This window comes from Bos indicus x Bos taurus, unplaced genomic scaffold, assembly GCF_003369695.1.
Source record: "Bos indicus x Bos taurus breed Angus x Brahman F1 hybrid unplaced genomic scaffold, Bos_hybrid_MaternalHap_v2.0 tig00003681_arrow_arrow_obj, whole genome shotgun sequence".
Classification (NCBI taxonomy): Eukaryota; Metazoa; Chordata; class Mammalia; order Artiodactyla; family Bovidae; genus Bos; species Bos indicus x Bos taurus.
The window spans coordinates 12,799-22,676 of NW_020867726.1; the positions used below are offsets into that span (position 1 = coordinate 12,799).

The following is a 9,878-nucleotide window of genomic DNA, read 5'->3' on the forward strand; positions in this document are numbered from 1 at the left end:
ATGAACTGTAGCCCACCAGGCTCCTCCATCCATGGCATTTTCCAGGCAAGAGTACTGGAGTGGGGTGCCATTTCCTTCTGCACAGGAAAACAGTGGGCAGTTTCAAAGCCCTGGAAGGGTGAGGGTGGGTCTGGGGAGCGGGTAAGCAAAGGTTCAGCAAGAAGTCTGTGCCCCTGCCAGATGAAACAGGCAAGTCTGTGACCCTTGCCACACCCCGGCCCATCAGCTGAACTGACTACCAGGGAGAAGTTTGTGGTTAAAAGGGCAGCAGGAAAGCTTTTTCTGGGGTTTCCAAAGCCTCATTAGCATACAAGTTCCCCCGCTTTGTGCTATAAAGGCCACTCCCATGACACACAGGGAAGAGGCTCAGTTAACCAGTTCCTAATAACCAAATCCACAGTCTGCACGGAATTCCTCCAGGAACCTGGGACCTTTATAAAGCGGCAAACGCAGCCTCTTCTCCAGCATCAGCCGCAGAGCTTGGGACACCAGCATGAGGCTCCATCACCTGCTCCTCGTGCTCCTCTTCCTAGTCCTGTCTGCTGGGTCAGGTGAGCTCGTGGCAGCCCCGGAGGGGGCCGTGGGCTCTCTCCTGTTTCTACCTCCTTCTGTCCTGCTATCCCCATCTACACGTGGTCAGACTAAACCCACCATATTTAATGCTTCTCAGAAGCCAGTGCTGAGTCCTCAGTAGCGAGAGGGGTCTGAGAACCACCCTGCAAAATTCCTGGCTGTTTCTAAGCCACTCTAGCGAGTCAAAGCTTCTGATCCTGTCTCCTCATTGGTTTCATGAGGAGGAAACCGAAGATGCCTCTGTTAAGTGACTCTCCTTTTTTTTCTTTTCATAAAAGAAAGAAATTTGATTTTGTCCCATGACAGAAGCACAGAATGTCGCTTTATAAATCTTTCTATCTGAAGGTTGGCGGCTCTGGGCACCAGAGAAGTCCAGAGGAGAGTCAGGCCGAGCCTGGGCTTCGGGAGTTCCCTTTGGGATGCTCCGTGCTGAGTCTCCTCAGCAGGAAGGTCTTCCAGGACACGTCGCTGACTATGCGACCCTCGATCCACAGCTGGGAGGCAGCACATCCAAAGCAGTGTGCAGGATCAGCTGTCTGATTTTCATCTTACCCTTGATATTTCCGGAAATAGGATGAAAATATGTAGGGAGGAAGGAGGGAGGGAGGGAGGGAGAGGCTGCGGAGACTGAGACCTGAGACAACTGATTAGATGTCAAAATCAAGGTGAAAAGGCCTTGTCTGATCAGTGTTGTTTATGACTGTAACCCAACTCTTAGCCCAGTGGCAGCGAGAGAGGACAGGGGTGTAAGGAATGTGGCCTCTCAGTGTCCGGGGCCCAGCTTCAATCCCTGGAGGGGGAACTAGAGAGGGAGCAGAGGTGCCTTGTGGCCAAAAGAGAAAAAGGCGTGTGAGGAAGACGGGAAGGCGGCTGGTCGGGAGGAAACCACAAAGGGAGGAGGAGAGGGGCTGACTCGCCCCAGCGCTGAGAGCGTTCTGCGTTAGTAGAGACGATGATACAAACCTTTTTTTTCTGAGCCATTGTCACTGTCAGCTGTAAGTTCCTTTGAGAGTAAGTTCTCTTTAAACAGTTCTTACACTTTCAGCTGCATCTTTTCCTCCTATCTCAGCTCCACTACTTGACTGACTCCATGAGTTGGAAAACTAAACGGTGAAAATAGACCCCGGTTGGGCGCTTCTGACTCCTGGCAGGAAGGTGGATGTAGCAGAGCTTCCCGGTCTTCGCCCTCGTGGTGGAGCTGACCCCGCACACAACCGGGGTCCTCACACCCCAGTCCCTCAGCCTGTGGTTCTGGAAACGTGAGGGTCCACCAGAGCCTGGGCAGGGTCAGCGTCTGTCTGCAAACTGGTCCACGGGGTCCTGGACTCACATCTTGTTGTCACGAGGCCGTGTCCGCATCTCAGCACAGAAAGCCCCAGGGCCTCGCTCAGAGGGGACACAGCTGGCCTTCTCGAGATGCCGCTTTCCTGCTGACACGTTTTTCCCTCTTCCTTCTCTTTTTAGGATTTACTCAAGTAGTAAGAAATCCTCAAAGCTGCCGTTGGAATATGGGTGTCTGTATTCCGATCTCGTGCCCTGGCAACATGAGACAGATTGGCACCTGTTTCGGGCCCCGAGTACCATGCTGCAGGAGGTGGTAAAAGAAGGCAAACACACGGTTGGGACCAATGCGGAGTCAGAAACTGCGCCCTTCAACACACCGTCTAAAATTTAAACGAGAATAAATTTTGTTCAAAATTAAAGAATCTTGCCCACTGGTCATTGAGATTGTTGTGTGGTGTCTGATCCCAAGCGAATTCAGAAATCCCTGAGGATGCTCTCTGAGCTCCCCACGTGAAACATCGGGGAATCGTGGTGGGGTGCTCTGTGCTCCCAGGGGTGTGACCCCCTGTTCCTTGGGGGCCTGACCTACCCCAGCCTCTCTGTTTGCTGTCCTTCCTGCTTCCTAGCCCAGGGCACCCTGTCCTGCCCCATGTCTCCCCTCAAACATGCACCGCAGGGGTCCAGAATCACCAGCACACCAGTCCCATAGGAAAGCCCCCGCCCCCGCTCCAGGAGGAAACCCCCCTCCTCTGTCCCCCTGCAGCCCTCACTTCCATTTGGTTTCTGCTTCTTACTCCTGCCTTGTGCACACGTGGATACACTTCTGATTCCCTTTTGGGCTATAAGATCTCTATAGGCATGAATTGTCCTATTCCTGTAAGTGCTGGGCATTGAGATGAGACATTGCTTCACAAATTGTCATCAACTGAATGACAGAGTTGACATGGACAAAGCATGTCTCTCTGTGTGTACATGATATGATGCAAATAGATGCTACGGAAAAACAAGTCCTGTGGAAAGCACAATTCAATGAAGACAACACAGCACAGAACACAGAGACCGCAGGGAGTGGGGCGAGCATGCTGACCTCAGCCTGCTTGCAGTTTCTTCAGAGGGTTTGCTAGTTAAACCAAAAAGCTTATTTGTGCACGCTGTATGTATAAGCAGCTCTCTGGTCTTTGCACTAATTCTTCCCTCAGTGCAAGCTGAGGTCACCAAGGGGATGTTGTTAGGAGACAGGGCCTTTGGGAAGTGATTTGGTCATGAGGGTGGGACCCTCCTGGGTGGAATGAGGGCGTTTATGAAAGAGACCCCAGAGAGATGGCTCACCGCTTGTGCCCTCTGAGGACACAGGGAGACCCAGCCACCTGCTCTGTCTTGATCGTGGAGCTCCCAGCCTCCAAAACTGAGAAGTAAGGGTCTGTTGTTACTAAGCCACCTATTACAATACCACATGTAAAATAGATAGCCAGCATGAATTTGCTGTGTGACTCAGGGAACTCAAACAGGGGCTCTGAGACCAGCTAAAAAGGTGGGATGGGGAAGGAGATGGTATGAAGTTCGAGAGGGAGGGGACATGGGTGAACCCACGGATGATTCTTGTTTTTCTATGACAGAAAACCACGAAATTCTGTAAAGCAATCATCCTTCAGTTAAAAAACAAAGTGCAAAAAAGAGCCACCTGGCCTATGGTGTTTCTGTTTCAGTAGCCTGAAAGGGCAGTCACATGACAAGTGAGAATTACAGCACAGGTAAATTAGGGTACCTAAGCATTCAGCCTTAATATAGGGAAATGATGTGGAGTATCTGGCTGTGCCCAATGCCATCTCATTACAAGGAGCTTTAGACGTGGACGCGGGACGCAGACCAGTGTCAGAGATGCACGCTGAGAGGCTAAACCAGCCCCGGCTCACACTGATGTGGAGAGGCCATAGGCCAAGGAGGGCAGGCAGCTTCTAAGTGTGAGAAGGAAGGAAGCCTTAAGAAGGAACAGCATCCTGCTGACACCGTGATTTGAAGCCAGTGAGACCCATTTAGGACTTTGGATCCTCAGAACCACAATAACAAGTATGTGTTCCTTTAAGCCACGTAGCTTGTGGCAATTTGCTACAGCGGCAACAGGAAACCAATACAGCAGTAGCTTAAAATCATGCCTTAAGCCTAAAATTAGCAGCTCAAAAGACACAAACCTGTGTGTGTTTAATGGAGGAAAAAAATGATAACAGCTGTCAACATTTTACTCAACTTTATATTTCTTTTTTCACAGAAATGCCCATGCTGCCAACTCTTTTTCATCTTGAAGGTTGTATTTGGGACTCAGTCTTACACGTCAAATATCTTGTATCCCTTTTATCCTTAATTTTTAGTTTGTTTTATTATCATGGAACATTTATCTGCCATTAAGTGTGGTTTCGTGGTACTGTTTATGTTAAATTTTTATCATATTCTTTGTTGGGATTTCAGTTTTTAATTTTTACTTAATTTTAAGTTGTATTCTTGTATCTGTTGATGTTTTACTGCCATAACATTTCTGGGTGTCATGTTGGATGCCTGCATGGGAGGAATGCTAGTGTCATTTCAGCACTGGGAAGATGATGGCTTTCCCATGTGACTCATGAACCAAATGGGCTCATGCTCTGGTCCAAGGCAGCCTTTCCACCTAGGTCCTGGGTCTCATTTCTCATGCTTACTCAGGGGTGAGACTCAATCCCTCTCTACCTCTTGCCCCCGTCTAGTGCAGCTACAAAAACTAAAAGCAGGGACTTCCCTGGTGGACCAGTGGTTAAAACTCCAGCTGCCAATGCAAGGGGCATGGGTTCATCCCTGGTCAGGGAACTAAGATCTCATAGGCTACAGTTCAGTTCAGTTGCCCAGTCTTATCTGACTCTTTGCAACCCCAAGGACTGCAGCATGCCAGGCCTCCCTGTCCATCAACAACTCCCGGAGGTTACTCAAACTCATGCCCATCAAGTCAGTGATGCCATCCAACCATCTCATCCTCTGTCATCCCCTTCTCCTCCCACCTTCAATCTTTTCCAGCATCAGGGCCTTTTCAAATGAGTTATTTCTTCCCATCCGGTAGCTAAAATATTGGTGTTTCAGCTTCAGCATCAGTCTTTCCAATGAATATTCACGACTGATTTCCTTTAGGATGGACTGCTTGGATCTCCTTGCAGTCTAAGGGACTCGCAAGAGTCTTCTCCAACACCACAGTTCAATGGCATCAATCCTTCAGTGCTCAGCTTTCTTTATAGTCCAACTGTCACATCCATACATGACTACTGGAAAAACCATAGCTTTGACTAGATGGAGCTTTGTTGGCAAAGTAATGTCTTTGCTTTTTAATAAGCTGTCTAGGTTGGTCATAGCTTTTCTTATGAGGAGCAAGTGTCTTTTAATTTCATGGCTGCAATCACCATCTGCAGTGATTTTGGAGCCTAAAAAATAAAGTCTGCCACTGTTTCCACTGTTTCCCCATCTATTTGCCATGAAGTGATGGTATCATAGGCTATGATCTTAGTTTTTGAAATGTCAAGTTTTAAGTCAGCTTTTTCCACTCTCTGCTTTCACCTTCATCAAGAGGCTCTTTTGTTCCTCTTCACTTTCTGCCATAAGGGTGGTATCATCTGCAATCTGAGGTTATTGATGTTTCTCCCAGCAATCGTGATCCAGCTTGTGTTTCATCCAGTCTGGTATTTCACATGATGAACACTGCACAGAAGTTAAATACGCAGGGTGACAATATACAGCCTTGACTTACTAATTTCCCAGTTGGAACCAATCTGTTTTTCCATATCTGGTTCTAAGTGTTGCTTCTTGAGCTGTATACAGGTTTTGCAGGAGGCAGGTCAGGTGGTCCATCTCCTTCAGAATTTTCCACAGTTTATTGTGATCCACACAGTCAAAGGCTTTAGCATAGTCAATGAAGCAGAAGTAGATGTTTTCTAGAAATGTCTTGCTTTTTCTATGGTCCAACAGATGTTAGCAATTTGATCTCTGTTTCCTCTGACTTTTCTAAATCTAGCTTGTACATATGGAAGCTTTCAGTTCATGTACTGTTGAAGCCTAGCTTGGAGGATTTTGAGCATTAATTTGGTAACAATCAACAGTCTGCATTGATAACTAAGTTTCTTCTTTTCAGAAGACTAACCTATTATGCAAACTACATCTGTACCTATTGCCCTCTAACTCTGCAGGAGCCTCACTGTGCATCTATGATTCTTTAACTTACTCTAGACACATCCTGATTCTTAATTTTATGGCATCATACACCTCCCCTTGTAGTTTGGTACCTCTCTTTTCTCTATTTTAACCTCATGCTGATGCTTAACTTTATGGTGCACTCTCTTTGGAAGCCACACCTAGTGGTTTGCTTTCCCCCTTTTGTATTACAGGAAGAAAGTCACCAGGAAATCCCCAAAGGACAATGGACCCAAGCACCAGGACCAACTGCCAGACCCAAATACCTAGCTATCTGACACTGGCCTAGTGACTGATTCCAAACAGTGCAAAAAGAGAGAATTCAGGACCCCTACACCTTTTGTCCCATATCTCCAAGGCCTGACTGTGAGCCCCGACTGTTTGATCCCCTGGATTCCCAATGGAGGGGAGACAGGCTCCCTGAGGCAGGAACCTATTGTATTCTCCATTCTGCGGCTTAAGGGTTAAAGCCATCTTTCTGTTTGCCCCAAACTCTGTCTCTGCAAATTTTATTTGGCTCCAGTGGGCAGAGGAAACCAAGATTTTGGTGGCAACAATGCCATCGAGTCTGGCTGGTCCCCCACCTCTCTGCCAGGATGACACCTGCCACCAGGGATCATAAGGCATCCTGTGTGACCTCACTCACCCCTTCCTCCGCCATTTGTTGACCTGGCCTCTAACCATGTAGCCACGGACAGGGGCTCCCAGGTGTCTATGCCATAGTCCCCCTGAGAAGGGCAGAGGAGCCAACTGCAAGGTAGGTTTCCAGGAGAGAGAGGGAGACATCCGTTGTTGAAGAAGGGGTGCGAATAGATGAGTAACATTTACAGAGTCAGTGTAAAGGATCACTTTCAGTATAAAAATGCAAGAGAGAAATGTGGCCAATTGCCTGTCATCTATACTTTCTTTTCTATTATTGTTGCTGGGGCCAAGGAAGTAAAACCCTCACAGCTATTCTGTAGAATTAAGTAAGACTTATTTAAACAGCTTGTTACAAACACTTGCTCTGTTTTTAGGTTCATGTCACTAAACTAAAATAGATTTTCACTTAGTGAAAGATTCAAATGCTGATCAAAAGATGAAAAGTGAAAACATTTTATTGCTAAGTTGCCTCAGGACAGAGAGAAAAATGTCAGAACATACAGTTCAGGTAAGATGAAAAAGAGGTGGTGAGTGAAGGCCAGAGACCATGACGTATTATGACCTGCTTTGACCTGTTATGCTGGGAATGGGTGAGTGGGTGCTTCTTCTCGGGAACACTTTGAGATAAAGCAACTTAATGGGCCTTCAAAACCCTAAGGAACATGCCAAAGCCTTCCTTTCTTTTTTTTTTTTTTTTTTTTCTAATTTTATTTTATTTTTAAACTTTACATAATTGTATTAGTTTTGCCAAATATCAAAATGAATCCGCCACAGGTATACATGTGTTCCCCATCCCGAACCCTCCTCTCTCCTCCCTCCCCATACCATCCCTCTGGGCCGTCCCAGTGCACCAGCCCCAAGCATCCAGCATCCTGCATCGAACCTGGACTGGCAACTCGTTTCCTACATGATATTTTACATGTTTCATTGCCATTCTCCCAAATCTTCCCACCCTCTCCCTCTCCCACAGAGTCCATAAGACTGTTCTATACATCAGTGTCTCTTTTGCTGTCTCGTACACCGGGTTATTGTTACCATCTTTCTAAATTCCATATATATGTGTTAGTATACTGTATTTATGTTTTTCCTTCTGGCTTACTTCACTCTGTATAATAGGCTCCAGTTTCATCCACCTCATTAGAACTGATTCAAATGTATTCTTTTTAATGGCTGAGTAATACTCCATTGTGTATATGTACCACAGCTTTCTTATCCATTCATCTGCTGATGGACATCTAGGTTGCTTCCATGTCTTGGCTATTATAAACAGTGCTGCGATGAACATTGGGGTACACGTGTCTCTTTCCCTTCTGGTTTCCTCAGTGTGTATGCCCAGTAGTGGGGTTGCTGGATCATAAGGCAGTTCTATTTCCAGTTTTTTAAGGAATCTCCACACTGTTCTCCATAGTGGCTGCACTAGTTTGCATTCCCACCAACAGTGTAAGAGGGTTCCCTTTTCTCCACACCCTCTCCAGCATTTATTATTTGTAGACTTTTGGATCGCAGCCATTCTGACTGGTGTGAAATGGTACCTCATAGTGGTTTTGATTTGCATTTCTCTGATAATGAGTGATGTTGAGCATCTTTTCATGTGTTTGTTAGCCATCTGTATGTCTTCTTTGGAGAAATGTCTATTTAGTTCTTTGGCCCATTTTTTGATTGGGTCGTTTATTTTTCTGGAGTTGAGCTGTAGGAGTTGCTTGTATATTTTTGAGATTAGTTGTTTGTCGGTTGCTTCATTTGCTATTATTTTCTCCCATTCTGAAGGCTGTCTTTCCACCTTGCTAATAGTTTCCTTTGATGTGCAGAAGCTTTTAAGGTTAATTAGGTCTGATTTGTTTATTTTGGCTTTTTTTTTTTTTTTTTTTGAATTTTATTTATTTATTTATTTATTTAATTTTTTAATTGAAGGATAATTGCTTTACAGAATTTTGTTGTTTTCTGTCAAACCTGAACATAAATCAGCCATAGGTATACATATATCCTCTCCCTTTAGAACCTCATTTCCAATATTCTGGGAGGTGGGTCATAGAGGATCCTGCTGTGATGTATGTCGGAGAGTGTTTTGCCTATGTTCTCCTCTAGGAGTTTTATAGTTTCTGGTCTTACGTTTAGATCTTTAATCCATTTTGAGTTTATTTTTGTGTATGGTGTTCGAAAGTGGTCCAGTTTCATTCTTTTACAAGTGGTTGACCAGATTTCCCAGCACCACTTGTTAAAGAGATTGTCTTTAATCCATTGTATATTCTTGCCTCGTTTGTCAAAGATAAGGTGTCCATATGTATGTGGATTTATCTCTGGGCTTTCTATTTTATTCCATTGATCAATATTTCTGTCTTTGTGCCACTACCATACTGTCTTGATAACTGTGGCTTTGTGGTAGAGCCTGAAGTCAGGTAGGTTGATTCCTCCAGTTCCATTCTTCTTTCTCAAGATCGCTTTGGCTATTCGAGGTTTTTTGTATTTCCATACAAATTGTGAAATTATTTGTTCTAGCTCTGTGAAGAATACAAAGCCTTCCTTTCTTTTCTCCTTCACTCACTCATTCCCTCCATTCATCCATTTATTCATTAACCTATATGTTGACTCTTCCAAACTAGTACATATACATAGAAACAAAAGTTTGACTACCTGCTCTATGCAAGGCAGTGTTCTAGGTGCTGAGACTGTGAGTTAATTAAACAGGACTTGTTAGTGTGGAGACTTACGTATAAAGAAAAAGAGAAATATGAACACTGTAAAGCAAAACCAAGGGGAGAGAAGGAAGACATGGAGAAAAATATCAATGATTTACCTGGTATATTTGTGTGCTAAGTCACTTCATTGTGTCCAAATCCTTGTGACCCCATGGACTGGAGCCCACAGGGTCATCTGTCCATGGGATGCTCCAGGCAAGGAAACTGGAGTGGGTTGCCGTTACCTTCTCCAGGGGATCTTCCCGACCCAGGGATCAAAACTGCATCTCCTGCATTGGCAGGTGGGCTCTTTGTCACTAGGGCCACCTGGGAAGCCCCTTATCTGGTATCCTTTGGTGCTTTTCACTCAAGAATTCATTGATGAATTACCTGTATTAAGAAATACTCTAGCCCATGAAGCCTCACCTGATTGTGGTCTGTGCAATAGATTGCTTAGGATGGATCAAGTCTCTCTGTAAATGGTAGCAAAAAAAAAAAAAAATC

General features: G+C 45.3%; 1 protein-coding gene across 1 annotated transcript; it reads left to right on the plus strand.

Moving 5' to 3' along the window:
- Positions 1-306: 306 nt before the first annotated feature.
- On the plus strand, positions 307-2,299 carry LOC113889153 (the record flags this gene model as incomplete). The annotated part of the gene is made up of 2 exons (XM_027535968.1): positions 307-551; positions 2,038-2,299. Coding segments are annotated over 2 exons (456 nt in total), but the record flags the coding sequence as incomplete, so codon positions are not given.
- Between the last annotated feature and the right edge of the window lie 7,579 nt (positions 2,300-9,878).